The following is a 16,598-nucleotide window of genomic DNA, read 5'->3' as shown; positions in this document are numbered from 1 at the left end:
AATCTGTCAAAAATCACGGAAAAAATCGGAAATTCTTTTGACCCTTTAATTTTTTGCATTAGTTTATTATTATTATTTATTATTATTATAACATTTCAATATTGCACTATTTAATTTTATTATTGCCCATTTATCCTTATCCCCTTCTAAATATTAATTTTAGAAATATCCTCATAGTGTGAATATCAAAAGTACCTTGCAGTTTAAAATTTGGAAAAATTACCGGCACAACGAATCACGCCGTTTTGTCACCGTTGCAACATTTATCAAAATTGCAGTACACAGCTTTTTCTTAAAAAAAAAAAAATCAACAGCTCCCGCGACGATTGTCTGTGGTAATACTGTAAATATGTACAGATATAATTTGTAAGTAACCCACCTATACAGACTAGTAGTTTTAGTGACAATGTTCTTTTTATTTTGTTGTTTAATCCTTGTCTGAATTAAAAATCATGTTATAAATAAATATTCCAAAGTTATTCTCTAGAATAGCGAATGGTTTTAAGTATATGGCGATATTACGACCAGCAAACACATAACTTTTCACTTCATATTTAGTCAAAAAGTCAAAATTAACCTAAGGACTCTCTTAGGGCATAAAAATGTTTTTATGTGCATATTATAAACGATATATTTAAGTAATCATACTTAATTTATCCGCATTTCAAAATTATTAAAGCATTTAACTGTGTACAGTGCCCCTTTTTTGAACCGCACCTTGGGAGTTCAGTTATCTTAAGAGATACAAAGTTAACTAAAAACTGAAAATTTGTTTTTGTTTTAAATTTTTGTGGTAGGTTCCTTAAACTCAAACAATTTTACGTGGGAAATTCGAGCATGCAGCTTTTGTTTTTCTTGTTGGAACCATATTTGGTATTCGCATTTTTTAATTGAGCGCATTTTTCGGATTATGACGATTGTCATGTAATATTTTGTTTTCATCAATGACCAAAATATCCATTTTTACAAAAAGTGCTTTGACAACAAAACAATTAACTATTACTTTAAACGAAATTTCGACAATTCGATTATATTTCCACTGATAATTTCAAAATTTTGATAAATCAAAATGCAAGGAAGAAGAGTATATAGATATACGTCAAAATTATTGGTTTGAAGAACATCTAGCTTTGTTTAATGTGAATATTGCATCTGTTATTTCTGAACTTTAATAATATTGTCAATGAAAATTTAATTCAACTCTGAAAATTTTGGTTAAATCTATTTTTGAATGTGTTGTCTTCAAAATACTAACAAAAAAGCAAACCATATCATTCAAAATGCAAAATACAATACACATAAAAATTCTACACAAAATTGCCTTAACATTGTTTACTCTTTTCGTTTTCGATTACAATAATCAAAACGAAAATCAAAATGTTTCAGTTTTTCTTCGATAACTTGAAAATGAAAATAAAGGTCAAATTTCTCTACGATAAGTGTAGAAAAAAGACAAAAAAGATCCCGATGGTGTGTCTCGAAAAAAGGACACCCCCCCGTACACCAAAATAACCAACGTTCATGCAAATCTCTCTTGTTGCATTTCTCCCGGAAATTTTTCCAACATTTCTGCACCTCTACAATGCGTTGCATATAGTCTGGTTAACGTAAGAGCTTTTTATTCAAGCAAAAAATAATTGAAATCGCAAACTGTAATTCTTATAGAAACTTACAAAAGTTTTTAGGATTTGTAGACAAAGTTAAAAAGTTATAAAAAATAAAATATTAATTTTAATGTTATTTGGTATTGATATGCAATATTATTATATTAAATATAGGTTTATTTTCAAATTGAATAATACTTTATAAGGTGTCATTTACAAAACTTTAGAAAAGAACTAGAGACAACTTTAAAAATCCAAAATATGTTGTGATGTTATGGACACAACTAGACAGTGTATGTCTCTTGGAAGGCTTCACTAAAACTACTATTCTACCAAATTTGGTGTTGCACACTACACAACCCAATGTCAAAATGATAAAACACTAAAAATGTGCTCGTCTTTTGTGTTGCTTATGTGTGGCGTGTCTACAAAAACTTTCTCCAGCATGTGTGAGGTCTTGTCTTCTGTATAAAAACTATAAAGCATGTCTAATAAATGTTTATAACCTAAATAGTTCCACACTACCTTGCTTGTAAGTAAGATTTATTGTTTAAAACAAACCGTAAGGAAGCTCCTAAACAATGTTCTTTTTAACACACCACGCTTGTACGTCGGTGTCCTTTATCTTCCGTTTTGATCCTCAAGGAGAATTCTTTTTTTACCATTTCCTATCAATTTTTGGTTACTTCAGGAAGATAAAGGACGACCGATTTGTCCTCTTAGCAAACCGTGTATCGTTTCCCAAACGAGGGTGTCATGATTTTTCACGAATTTCCAGTGAAATCCGCACAAGGACTCATCGCTAAGGACAAGAGCGGGACGTCTGATCCCTACGTCACCGTGCAAGTGGGGAAAGTGAAGAAGCGCACAAGGACCATGCCGCAAGAACTGAATCCGGTGTGGGACGAAAAATTCTACTTGTATGTATTTTGCCAATTTTTTAATTCCTCTAAAGGTATCAAGATTATGTAAGTTGCTAATGAAAGACGTTTATGATGATTCGTTGTACAGAAATATAGATTATTTTGGTTTGAATGGCAATTAAAGAAGACCATTGTAATTAATTGACAAAGCTACTGTTGAAAATGAATAGGTTCTGCTAGAAAAAACTCACGTCAAATTAATTTCCCTTTAATAAGTCTCAGTTTATTCTAAAAAATCTGTGCGATTTATTGTGGAAATTAAGCACAATTTCATAATTGTGGCATTCAATTCGATGAATCAGCTTAAGCAGTATTTCATTCTGCATAGACAGCAAGAAGGGCCCTGTTAACATAACAAGCAGAGTGACGTTTATTAAATTTAATTAAATCATTATGGAACTTTCTCCAGGATTTGAAATAGTAAGCAAATTTCGTTGAGTACTCAGTCAATGTGACGAATTAAATGTTGAATTCCACTCTTTTTATACTAAAGGGAGAGAATAAGCTAAAAAATGTTGTTAATTCTGCTCACGATTGTTAGTTTAGTTGCGGTTCAGAATTTTTTAACACTTCTTGACACCATGTATATCACAATAGCATTAGATACAGAACAGTTATGCATTTACTTTTAGCAATAGCCAACCGCATCCGATTTGTATTTGGAAAAAAAAAGAGAAACGTCTACACCTAACTTTTTTAAACTGCTGATTTCTAATAAAAAATACAGAGCCCCACAAAAAAAAGTGGAGGGTCCTAAAGACCATGGTAGCTACACGTTTTTGGGGTCGTTGAATCCGAATCCGGTGTTCGTTTGACCCGATTAGCTATGATTGAAGGTCAGTTCAAGGTCAAATGTAGAGAATCGAGCGTTAAGGGTAGTTCAAGGTCAAGTGTAGAAAATCAATTGCCAGCAAAGTAAACCAATGTATTTTGGGATCGCTGAATCCGAATTCGGAGTCCGTTTGACCCGATTAACTCTGGTTGAAGGTCAGTTCAAGGTCAAATTTATTGAATCAATTGCCAACAAAGTGAACCTACATATCTACATGTTTTTGGGGTCAGTGAATCCGAATCTGGTGTCCGTGTGACCCGATCAGGGCTGCATTAAGGTCAGTTCAAGGTCAAATGTAGGGAATCAATTCCCAGCAATGTAAACAAATGTATCTCTACGTTTTTGGAATCGCTGAATCCGAATTTGAGGTCCGTTTGACCCGATTAGCTCTGGTTAAAGGTCAGTTCAAGGTCAAATGTAGAAAATCAATTGCCAACAAAGTAAACCTACAATCTACACGTTTTTTGGGTCGGTGAATCCGAATCCGGGGTCCGTTTGACCCGATCAGGTCTGCGTTAAGGTCAGTTCAAGGTCAAATGTAGGGAATCAATTGCCAGCAATGTAAACCAACGTATCTATACGTTTTTGGGGTCGCTGTATCCGAATTCTAGAACCGTTTGACCCGATTAGCTCTGGTTGAAGGTCAGTTCAAGGTAAAATGTATAGAATCAATTGTCGACAAAGTAAATCCATATATCTGTATGTTTTTGGGGTTGCTGAATCCGAATCCGGTGTCCGTTTGACACGATCAGATCTGGGGGATCTTAAGGTCAGTCGGATCATCACATGCTTATGTGGTGGTCTCGCAAACTGTATCTGGGGGCTTTTAAAATGCCCCAACATCAGATGTCTGATACTGTTAGCACTGTCAACAGTAGCTTTTGAACAATAAAATAGGAATAAAGGTAGATGGAACTGAAAATCACACTTTATTTCTTACTTTTATAATAACGAGCGTTCAAATAAAAACGTGGTCAAGTTGGTTCTGAAAATTTGGACGTAGGGCGTAGCGTATAGCAAATGAACTTAAACGTCATCTGTCAAAGCGCTATATCGCCGCTATCAATTTGAATATTTTCGTTTTAAAAAGCGTTTAAAATGGTGTTTTCTCAAGAACAAAAAGTGTTTATCATAGAGTCCTACTTTAGAAATGGACGCAAGATTGATGGAATATGGAAGTATTCTATTGAGGAATGTTTCATAGAATTTCAAAATCAATTTCCCGGCGTTGTTGAGTACAAAATTTTTCAAAGTGCAGTTCAGCGTTGTGTTAATGTTTTTCGTGAAACGGGCAGTGTAACAAGAAAAGAAGGAAGCGGCCGACCTAAAAAGCGGACTGAAGAATTAAAAGAAAATGTCCAACAAATAATGGAAAATGCGCCAAGAACTTCTGTACGTGTTTTATCACAAATGGTGGGAGTATCAGTCGGTACCTGCCACACAGTGTTAAAAAAAGATTTGCGTTTGTTCTCCTATCGTTTAACTTGTCAGCAAGAACTTCATGAAGTTGATTTTCCGCGACGGGCTGTATTTTGTGAATGGTTTTTAAACAACTACGGTGAACTTCATAATATCACCTTTTTTTCTGATGAAGCCTGGTTTCATTTAAGTGGTTACGTAAACTCACAGAATATGAGAATGTGGTCTTCTGAAAAACCAGATAACTTTTTTGTCGAGGGCCCTCTACACGCTCAAAAAATTGGAGTTTGGTGTGCTCTCAATCGAAGGAGGATTTATGGACCTATTTTTTTTAATGGTACTCTTACTGCGCAAAGGTATAGAGAAGAAATTATCGCTCCTTTTGTTAACCAGCTGGAAGAAAACGAAATTACAAACTTTTACTTTCAACAAGATGGCGCAAGGGCACATACGGCAGGCGAGACGATGAATATGTTGAGGGAAGTTTTCCAAAATCGACTAATAAGTCTCAATGCTGAACATGAATTTCCACCGAGGTCATGTGATATTACGCCGTGTGATTTCTTTTTGTGGCCTTACCTTAAAAACACTATTTTTGAACTGCCTATTCCTGATTTAAACCATCTGCAGGCTCGACTTATAGACAAGATTCGTGAAATTAACAATACCCCGAGCATCTTAGAAAATGTCTTTAATTCTTTGAGGAACAGGTGTGAAAAGTGCTTGGAACAAGGAGGGGGACACTTTCAGCAGCTGCTTTAATTTATTGTTATAACAAGGAGGGGGACACTTTCCGCAGCTCCTTTAATTGTTTGTTATTGTTATCACGATTATTCTTTAAAATAAAGTTATATAGTCATTAACGTTATTGAAACTGACAGCTGCTATACAGCTCGTTGAGAAATGAGGTTAAGTTGGTCGCTATAAGCTACTCCCTACGTCCAATGTGTCAGAGCCAACTTCGACCACGTTTTTATTTGAACGCTCGTTACATAAGTGAGTAAGTTTTGATTATAAATTCGACTGCACTGAAAGTATCAGTTTTATTCTAGAAAGCTGGAAAGTAATCTAATATTTATTCCTTTGAAGTGGTATTGTTATTTTCATGTACTCCTACTTTATTAGCTTGAAAATGCAATTCTTTATCATAACAAAATACTTGGCACCAGTGAGTAAAAATTTATTAGTATTTTAAACGTTAATTTAAATTAAACTTAGTATTCTTAAGGTAAGAGTACCCACATGTTATTTCTTCTTAAGGCGACGAATATTGTTTAAACAGCAGGAAAACAAGCTAATTCGTTACTAAAACTGGTCTCCAATCAATCTATATTTCTAGGACAAGAAACAGAAATATTTATTAACAGTTTAACTTTCTCAACATGCGAATCTAACCGATTTTTCTAGTATAATCTCTAATTGAACCAATCATATTATCCATAATTTGTTTTCTCTGCTTTGCCGTTCTTCTCATAAAAAATGAAAAACAATCCCAAAACCCTGCCCTTGTTTTTGCGCCTCACCAATCTATTTTTTTATTCCAGTGAGTGCCACAACTCGTCGGACAGGATAAAAGTTCGAGTTTGGGACGAGGATAACGACTTAAAAAGTAAACTCCGACAAAAACTGACCAGAGAATCGGACGACTTCTTAGGTCAAACTATTATAGAGGTAAGCGTACGAAATAGCTTGCAAGTCACGGGGTGTACGAAATAAAAAATTGTATTTATTGACATTGAATTCATATATTTTTTCACCAGGTACGCACACTGTCAGGCGAGATGGACGTCTGGTACAACCTGGAGAAAAGAACCGACAAATCAGCCGTATCCGGCGCCATACGACTGCACATATCTGTGGAAATCAAGGGTGAAGAAAAGGTGGCGCCGTATCACGTTCAATACACCTGCCTGCACGAGAATCTCTTCCACTATCTCTGCGAGCAGAACAACGGGGTGGTTAGCTTGCCGCAGGCGAAAGGGGATGACGCGTGGAAGGTGTACTTTGACGAAGCGGCGGAGGAGATAGTTGACGAGTTCGCCATGCGATACGGGATAGAGTCCATTTATCAAGCTATGACGTAAGTTCACTTATCCAGTTTTGTTCGTTTAGTCTCAACGATTTTTTCTGGAATACCTTCAGTACAACTCGCATGATAAAAGTGTAGATCCTTAGATCTGGGCGAGGTCCGGAACATTTTCAAAATTGCAAAAATGTTTAAAAAATTTAAAAAAATACCTATTTTATCCGAGTTTTTTACTTATATCTTGGAACCTATGCATTTTGGAGGGATATTGAAGAGGAAAAAAAGTGTTAGAATTGAATTTTGCACAATATACTGTAAATTAAAAATGTTTAAATTTATTGCCGTTGTTGCAAAATTGCAATAATTGATGAAAAAAGGTAAAATAATCCAGTTTTTTCGGATATCTTTTTTAAATATTTTAATTGCTCCGAGGGGATTCTAATTTTGGTAAACTTTTGAGTATAATATAACAACACAACAAATTTCATTAAAATCGGTTAGATAGGTTCCGCAAAATATTTTTTTGAAAATTTTGCTAAAAAAAATTTCGAATTTTCAAAATGTTGCACAGCCTCAAATAAAGCATCCCGATACTTGAACATTTTTTCACATAGAAAAGACCGGTCAACCTTTCAAATGGATGAAAAATTGAAATCGGTTGATTAGGACGGCCACAGAAAGTTTCTATAATTAACACTCTTTTTTTATTTTTAAACAATTGGATTACATTTATCAAACTGCAATTTAGTTTATTTCAAAAATTATAATTTTAAAGGAAAGACGCTTCTTAAAAAAAAAGTTAAATTCCGTTTATTGGTTCTCGAGATATAAGCGGTCAAAGATTATCGGCATTTACCGTTAATTTATAAACAATTTATCAATAATCTTTGATCCAGTGCCTTCGTTTTTCCGAGTTCTAAGCTGGAACAAATTTTCGTATCATAAGTTATCGGCAACATAGATAAATCAGCGGAAAAGGTGGGGGAGGGGGTTTCCGCTCCGAGACTGAATTCGGAGGTTCAAAATGCGAAGGTACGAAAAAAATTGCATTATCTCGGCTTCTAATGGACCAATTTCAATCTTTTTTTAATCCGATGTCTCGCGAGCCAAGGAATTCGAATATCGTAATGCCTGTCTAATTTGCACATATTTTGTTATAAACAAAGTTTATTATTTATGCATTAAATATACCTACTGTATATTTTACCCTATGCTATTGCATTTTTTCAATGAAAAAATTTGTATATAACGTATATATTTCAACATTCTGAAAATGAATGTATTTAGTTATAATTATTACAATTATTTAAATGATTTTGTTCAAACAAATTAAAATAAAAAAAATTATTTGGATTTTTTTTTTGTTAAATACAGATAAAATTAAGAAAAAATAGTACTTTAAAATTATAATTTTTGAAAAAAACTAAATTGCAAATTGTTAGATGTAATTTAATTGTTTAAAAATTAAAAAAAGAGTTAACTTTAAAAATTTACTGTGGTCGTCCTAATCAAACGATTTCAATTTTTCAAAAACCATTTGAAAGGTTGAGTGGTCTTTTCTATGTGAAAAAAATTTTTTAAGTATCTATATGCTTTATTAGAGGTTGTGCAAAATTTTGAAAATTAGAAAAAAATTTTCAAATTATTTTGCGAAAACTATCGAATCGATTTTAATGAAATTTGGTGTGTTGTTTTATTATATTATAAAAAATTTTTACCAAAATTAGGATGCCCTCGGAGCAGCAAAACCTTGATTTTTTTGCCTTTTTTTTCATCAATTATTGCTACTTTGCAACAACGGAAATAAATTTAAATATTTTTAATTTGCAGCATATTGTGTAAAATTCAATTTTAAAACTTTTTTTCCTCTTCAATATTCTTCCAAAATGCATAGGTTCCAAGATATAAGTAAAAAACTCAGATAAAATAGATACCTATTTTTTAAAATTATTTGAACATTTTTGCAATTTTGAAAATGTTCCGGACCTCGCCCAGATCTAGGGATCTACACTTTTATTTGAATTGTAAAGATAATCCAGAAAAAAATTTCTTGCCCCCTCTCACATCGACCTCAAAGCAGATCCGCCCTGATCTAATAGGAAAATTAGTTATTTAAGATGTAGGCAATTAAATTACTTAAAATTTAACGTATCTAAAGTTATATTTCACCACTTTGGTAACTGTAAAATAAAGGTCTAACGCGGAAAAAACAGTTTTCGAAATTTGCTCATTATTACTACAAAAAGCAATATATGTTGATGAAATTTATTGAAAAGACGGTCGATCCAATGACCAACACATGTGCTAAAGGCGGATTCGATTGACCATGAATTTGTTGCTTCAGGTGTTAACTAAGTTAGTATCGTAGATATAGGTTCTAATGATCCAAAGAAACATCAAAACAATTTCAAAAAATCGATATTAAGTTGCACTTTACAACTAACAAAGTAAGATGTGCAAAACGGCGATATAAATAGTCCCAGGGTCGGGCTAAAGCCGCTCGGGAATTCACTCTTTTTGCATTAGGCTTTCCCATTGAACAGGTAAGATCCGGAGATCGCGGTGGCCAAGTATGGGACTTCAAGCTATTTTCGAACTTCCCAACCTAGAATCAAATTAATTTTCAGTAAAAATTTCGTTAAGATCAATATAATGTAACGAGCGTTCAAATAAAAACGTGGTCGAAGTTGGCTCTGACACATTGGACGTAGGGAGTAGCTTATAGTGACCAACTCAACGAGCTGTATAGCAGCTGTCAGTTTCAATAACGTTAATGACTATATAACTTTATTTTAAAGAATAATCGTGATAACAATAAACACTTTTTGTTCTTGAGAAAACACCATTTTAAACGCTTTTTAAAACGAAAATATTCAAATTGATAGCGGCGATATAGCGCTTTGACAGATGACGTTTAAGTTCATTTGCTATACGCTACGCCCTACGTCCAAATTTTCAGAACCAACTTGACCACGTTTTTATTTGAACGCTCGTTACCTTTAATTATTTTACCTTCTAGTCCATACCCATTTCTTTAATTTCTGTTTTTATAAAGCTCGTTGTTTCTTTACTCTTAAGATATATGAAACGGTTTTAGAGAAATTTGGTAAAAAGTAAAAGCACTCAGGAGAATGAGTAAATTCGTTATTACAAATCTTGGTTTCACCGTTTAGAAAAGAAAAGCATTTATTTTGAATTATACTTTAAACGTAACGAGAGTAAGCGGGAAAAGCTACGAGAAACTTTTAACTTTTCGCTAAATAAAAGAGAAGGTAGAAAAAGGAAAAATACATTTTTGGTGATGGATAAAGCGGACGTAACTTTTAAAAACACATCAATAACGAAATATGAAATAGCGCCGAAACGTCCCCGATCGCTGAAAAATACAGAAAGCGGACTTCTGAAAGAATTACGACTATCGGATTTCGACGCGATTCGGTATTTAAACTCGCTCATTTATCAACGGGCGACACATGTAGGTCTGTATTTTACTTTTCCTGCATTTGCAGTGATATATGATGACTTTGAACGGTCTAATTTATCTTTGACGTTGTTCACACGAAATTATGGGAATCTATTAATAAAGATGGATGTCGATTTCATGGCATATATCCGTGTATATACCTTAGATAGCTCTGAATTTCGCTAACGGTTGCAGTTATTCAGTTTTGAAACAGCAAAATCAATTTATTTTTAAAACTCAAACTCTTAAATTATTCTAACTGACTGGAAAATTAATCGAAACTTTTTTACTTATACAGGGTAGCCCATCGAAAACGTACCGCAAGGCATTACGGGGTAGTAAAGAACTTTTCGGCAAAATCCAATGACAGGTCAAATTTGTTTCTGAGGGGGACAACTTTTGGCTCAAAAAGCATACCAAAATCTTCAACCCCCTAAGTGGGGGTGCTATTCCCTAAATTTTTTCAAATGGGAATGGGGCTCAAGTGGGGGGTCATTAGAAAGGGCTTTTAATTCTCTATACATCGATTCTTACTTTTTGAAAATCGATTCATTATTTTAGAAAATATGCAGCTTTGAAAATACGAACAATATTTTTGACGAGAAATGCGAAAATCGATTTAATTTTACTTCAAAACTTACGGTATTAGTCAAGTAAATGCTGAAAATGTTGTCCGCCAACTTGCATACAATGATACAGGTTGTCTTCAAACCGTTGTCGAACATTCTGGAGCACTTGCGGTGTTACTTCGCGACATACATTAATGATTCGTCCTCGCAGATCTTCCAAGGTATCAGGTGGAGTGCTGTAAACTTTGCTTTTAATGTGCCCCCAGAGAAAGAAATCTAAAGGATTTAAGTCGGGTGACCGAGGGGGCCACTCAATTGCACCTCTTCGTCCTATCCAGCGTCCTGGAAACGTCTCATTTAGGTAATTGCGCACATTGAGCGAGTAATGTGGAGGAGCTCCGTCTTGCTGGAAAATCAGTTCGTGTTCATTGTAAGCAGGGTCGTCCTCTATGATATTTGTTAGAGCTGGGTCGATGACATTTTGTAGTAAATCCAAGTACATATCGCCTGTCAAATTTCCAGGAAGGAAAAAAGGACCTACAATGGAATTTCCAAAAATACCTGCCCATACATTCAACTTCTGGGGGTGTTGGGAGTGTGTCTCATGGAAAATCCTTGGATTGGTATCAGCCCAGTAACGACAATTATGGCGATTCACTAAACCATTCAAGAAGAACGTACACTCGTCCGAAAAACACACATTAAAGAGGAAATTATCGTTTATCGCTCGTTCAGTCATTATTTCGCAAAATTGCAAACGACGATCAAAATCGTCTTCATTTAGCTCTTGCACTAGCCGAATCTTATAAGGATGGAATTTGTATTTTTTTAATATTCGTTGGACACTTGTACGACTCACTCCTGTCGCAGTAGCCAATTGCATTGTACTCAGCGTACTATCCATTGCCACTTGCCCCAATACCGCTATTTCCGTAGGTTCATTTAGTACCGGATTTTCAACCTGCCTCTTTTTGTTATGAACGGAGCCAGTTTCGCGAAATTTGGCCACCAATTCGCGAACAATTTTTCCAGACGCATGTTTCTCAGGATGCCGTTGGTTGAACAGTTCGGCGACCCGATTTCCGCATTCATTGTTTTTGAAAAAAAGCTCAATAATTTCTACTCTTTCTGGAATTGAGTACACCATAATTAATCAATTTAAAAGACTCGGCAGTATTGGTACTCTTCAACTACAAGTCACAAGACAGTTATCTAGCAACTTCTTGTGGCCTATCTAAATACGAAACAAAAAGCGGACAATTTTTTGCTCACCAAAATCAGGCTAAAGAATTCGCAAATCAGAAAAAAAAAAACAGCGAATTCTTTTGAAGGAATTTACCAAGCTAATACCGTAAGTTTTGAAGTAAAATTAAATCGATTTTCGCATTTCTCGTCAAAAATATTGTTCGTATTTTCAAAGCTGCATATTTTCTAAAATAATGGATCGATTTTCAAAAAGTAAGAATCGATGTATAGAGAATTAAAAGCCCTTTCTAATGACCCCCCACTTGAGCCCCATTCCCATTTAAAAAAATTTGGGGAATGGCACCCCTACTTAGGGGGTTGAAGATTTTACTATGCTTTTTGCGCCAAAAGTTGTCCCCCTCAGAAGCAAACTTTACCTGTTTTTGGATTTTGCCGAAATTACTACTACCCTGTAATGCCTTGCGGTACGTTTTCGATGGGCTACCCTGTATAAACAAATATTATGTGCAATCTATCTAAATTCTGTGTAACAAAATCTTTTTTTTTTTCAGACATTTCCACTGTCTCTCCACAAAGTACCTTTGCCCCGGGGTACCAGCCGTTATGAGCATGTTACTGGCAAATATAAACGCTTACTACGCACACACCACGGCATCGTCGGCTGTATCAGCTAGTGACAGATTTGCTGCCTCCAATTTCGGGGTAAGAATTCGTTTGACACCAATTATGATACAATTATATCCTTATAAGGGCATACAGTGTGTAACAGCGACGTGACAACAAATCTTCAGGACTGACCGATGTTTTTAACTGGTGACATCGCGAGAACCAACTACTCTGCGAGCTAATACCCTGACCAGCACTGAATCGTCATCATTAGTCAGCGGAACCACCAGACATATACCGGTTGGCCAGTACATCATTGTTCCTGTAGAAATAAATGAATACTTTTTTGTATTCATTACTGAAGAAAGTTATCTTTCTTGTACTTTGAAAGATAGCGAAGGCCTTTTTTGAGGAGAATAGTTTGTTGCTGTTACACATTTTCCGTTCAAGTTATTATTCACAACTCTTTAATTCTCCCAAGTAAGTCAGCAGTTTTCATGAGGAAATTCGCGCAAAGTAATATAAGAACAGATGCATATCTTGGCGAACTTCAACCGGCATATTAAAACTTTTATTTAATAAATATATTAATCCTCTTCGAAATTAAAAGTATGTCATAACTCCTTTGGTAATAATTTGATCAGATAAAAGTCACAAAGTCCCACCGACTGCGACTGTTTCATTATAAGTTTCTTGAAATCTGAACTTTAATTAAAAAAGAAAGTATATAAAACTGCAATGCGTTCACAACAAAGAAGTGTTCCTAGTTCGTTGTAAATCATTTTTGCAGCAGCAGCAATCCAATTAGACAAATTAGAGAAATTTTCCAGCAAAGGAAGCAGTTGCGCCAGTGTTCCTCGTTATTGAAACGTTAGCGACCCATTTTCTTGCAGTAAGTTCGTTTGTACACTCCTGTACAAATTGCCAAAAGAAATTAAGGAACATTAAAACAGTTGAAATAGCCACAACATTAGAACGTCTTATAATAATTGCCATAATTTTTTTCCTCCCACAGAAAGAGAAGTTCGTGAAGCTGCTCGACCAACTCCACAACTCCCTCCGGATAGACCTCTCGATGTACAGAAACAACTTCCCAGCCTCCAGCCCGGACAAACTGATGGACCTCAAGTCCACCGTCGACCTCCTCACCAGCATCACCTTTTTCCGGATGAAGGTGCAAGAACTGTCCAGCCCCCCCAGAGCCAGTACCGTCGTTAAAGACTGCGTCAAGGCCTGCTTGCGATCGACATATCAGTTCCTCTTCGAGAACACGTACGAGCTGTACAACAGGGAGTTCCAGAGCGATCCCAACGAGCCGAAGAGGGACCCGGAGGACCACGGACCAAGACTGGATAGCGTAGACTTCTGGCACAAACTCATCGCCCTCATAGTGTCGGTTATAGAAGAGGACAAGAACAGTTACGGACCGGTGTTGAACCAGTTCCCGCAAGAACTTAACATCGGGCAGGTGAGTGAAGTTGTTGCAATGGAATTGGCTTGTTTGTCTAACTCAGAAATTGTTTCCATCTTCATCCACCTAGTTTTACATTCATGAGACACAGAATTAACAACCCCATTTCTGATTATTTGGTGGTCAAATAACTCTCGAATAAATTTAGTCCACTTTTTAAAGAAGAGATCATCTAACTCGAAAGTAAATTCCAAATCATCTTTGCTGATTGGTAGTCAAATGATTCTTCGAGTCAATTCAAATACTTTGGGTTAATTTAGAGTAAACATTCTAAAAATAGAATGTAACTCAGAAATAATTTCCAAACCATCTTTAACTTTACACTTCGCAAGAAAATTACCTCTTTGCTGATTGTTTAGTGGTCAAATTACTTTTGAATCAATTTAAAGATCTTTTAAGACAATGTAAATTCCTAAGAAGAAATATCTTCCTCCAACATCCCTCCAAACCACCTTGGTTTTATGACTTTAAGAGACTGTATGAGTAGAAAAACAAAATTAGCTCCTTTTCTGGTGATTTGAGTCGACTCTGAAGGAAGAAACACAAATTTAACTCCATTTCTTTGTGGCCAAATGACTTTTGGGTGAATTTAAAGACACAATGTTATAAAATTATAAATTAGGTTACAATTTCCGACGACCCAAGAGTCAAGAATTAGAAGCAGTGCCTTCCAAATACAAGCCAATCAGCACATTTAATAGAAGCTGTCTAATAACACTGATACAAGTGACTTCTCCATCTGTGATTTTTCAAAAGAATTTCTTTTTTCAGCTGTCGGCGGCGACGATGTGGAGCCTCTTCGCGGTGGACATGAAGTATGCGCTGGAGGAGCACGAGCAGCACAGGATGTGCAAGTCATCAGCCTACATGAACCTGCACTTCAAAGTGAAATGGCTGTACACCAACTACGTGAAAGACGTGCCTCCCTACAAGGGCGCGGTGCCCGAGTACCCCGCCTGGTTCGAACCGTTCGTGATGCAGTGGCTGAACGAGAACGATGACGTATCATTAGAATATCTACACGGTGCCTTCAATAGAGATAAAAAGGACGGCGTAAGTCTGCCGTATCATTTTTTATAAGGATTAAATTTTGTGCGACTTGCAAACATTAATTCAACGGATGGTCTCCGCGTGACGTCATTTAGTGCGACCGATAATCGCGCCTGGGTCGCACTAAATGACGTCGCAATGGCTAAATTTAAACACATTTTTAAACTTCTATTTCTATGTATCGATTTTCCCCGTTTCAGTTCCAGAAGAGTAGTGAGCACTCGCTGTTTTCGAATTCGGTTGTGGATGTTTTTACGCAGCTGACGCAGTGCTTCGACGTAGTGTCGAAGCTGGAGTGCCCCGACCCCGAGATCTGGAAGCGGTACATGAAACGCTTCGCCAAAACCATAGTTAAGGTCCTCATAGCTTACGCGGACATCGTTAAAAAGGAGTTCCCGGAACACTTAAAGGAAGAGAGAATAGTAAGTAGATCTCTAATTTCCCGATAAAGATCATTGAACAAAATCAGCAAATAACTTCACTATTTTAATTTTAATTCAATCTCAGTTTTGATTTTTAATTTAATTCACAATTTTGAAGTGAAATTTTCTTGCCAAATACCGCACGTACTTAAATTATTTATACAGGGTGTTAGAAGTTTGACTGCCTTATTTTTAATAGACAATACAGCACATTAAAATAAACAAAAAAAATCGTATATGACATGGGTCCTAAATTCAATCATTTCCGAGAAAAAAAAATTTCAAAATCTCCAACTTGATGTACAAAAGTTCGATTAATTAAGGAATATTGACATAACTGCGTGCATAGAATATCATAAAATACAATGTCTTTCACATTTTTTAACTTCTTTATTAAAATTATTAGCGTTGTAATAAATTTAAAATTTGATAAAATTCATATCGAGCAATGTGACAAAGGCGCGGCGGATAAGACGAGCTACTAAGCTGTCCAGCTATACGCAATGTAGTCGGTATCTGGAATTAGACCGTATCTGAGTGTTTTTTGCGTAGCACTATTTCCTTTTCTTGAGGTGTTTTCCAGCGAGTGCGCGAAAATTGGATTCGTAGGTGTCTTGCGTGCATCGAAAATGGTGGTGAACATTTTAAGCATATGTTGCAGTATAACAACCCCGGGTTCTATCGAAAAAAAATAAATAAACGTAGTTGTGGCCAAGAATATGTGATCGTCATAAGGAATACCTACGTTGAATACATCTATTTTTAATTGACCGGAAGGCGCTGGCTACTAACTTTAAAGAGGGGAAGTATGGTTTAATTTTATAAAACAAAAGCAGAGTAAATGCACCTAACTTTATTATTTACGTACAACAGTCCTCAAATTAAACATGTGACAAATAGAATGAACAACAAAAACATTAACAACCATTTAACATAAAATGAGAGTGCCAGGCTCACCTAGAGCTCCTGTGGGGAAAGAGCATGGCAGAGAAACCCACGATCGTTGC

The 16,598-nt window shown here is 35.6% G+C and overlaps 1 protein-coding gene and 1 long non-coding RNA gene across 2 annotated transcripts in view; one reads left to right on the top strand and one right to left on the bottom strand.

The window, feature by feature from the left end:
- Window positions 1-16,598, bottom strand: part of LOC108910991 — an 82,182-nt gene that overhangs the window by 47,209 nt on the left and 18,375 nt on the right. The window lies entirely within an intron of this gene.
- The window catches only part of LOC108910349 (protein unc-13 homolog B), a 465,101-nt gene that overhangs the window by 437,741 nt on the left and 10,762 nt on the right, over window positions 1-16,598 (top strand). Inside the window, exons 19-25 of the mRNA XM_018715183.1 lie at window positions 2,383-2,524; window positions 6,323-6,449; window positions 6,539-6,858; window positions 12,594-12,744; window positions 13,664-14,116; window positions 14,891-15,172; window positions 15,370-15,591. Of these exons, the coding sequence (XP_018570699.1) occupies window positions 2,383-2,524; window positions 6,323-6,449; window positions 6,539-6,858; window positions 12,594-12,744; window positions 13,664-14,116; window positions 14,891-15,172; window positions 15,370-15,591 (1,697 nt within the window). The remainder of the gene's footprint in view (window positions 1-2,382; window positions 2,525-6,322; window positions 6,450-6,538; window positions 6,859-12,593; window positions 12,745-13,663; window positions 14,117-14,890; window positions 15,173-15,369; window positions 15,592-16,598) is intronic.

This window comes from Anoplophora glabripennis, unplaced genomic scaffold (genome assembly GCF_000390285.2).
Source record: "Anoplophora glabripennis isolate ALB-LARVAE unplaced genomic scaffold, Agla_2.0 scaffold1, whole genome shotgun sequence".
NCBI lineage: Eukaryota > Metazoa > Arthropoda > Insecta > Coleoptera > Cerambycidae > Anoplophora > Anoplophora glabripennis.
Note: the sequence above shows the minus strand (reverse complement) of the source record. Positions and strands in the feature narration are given on the sequence as shown.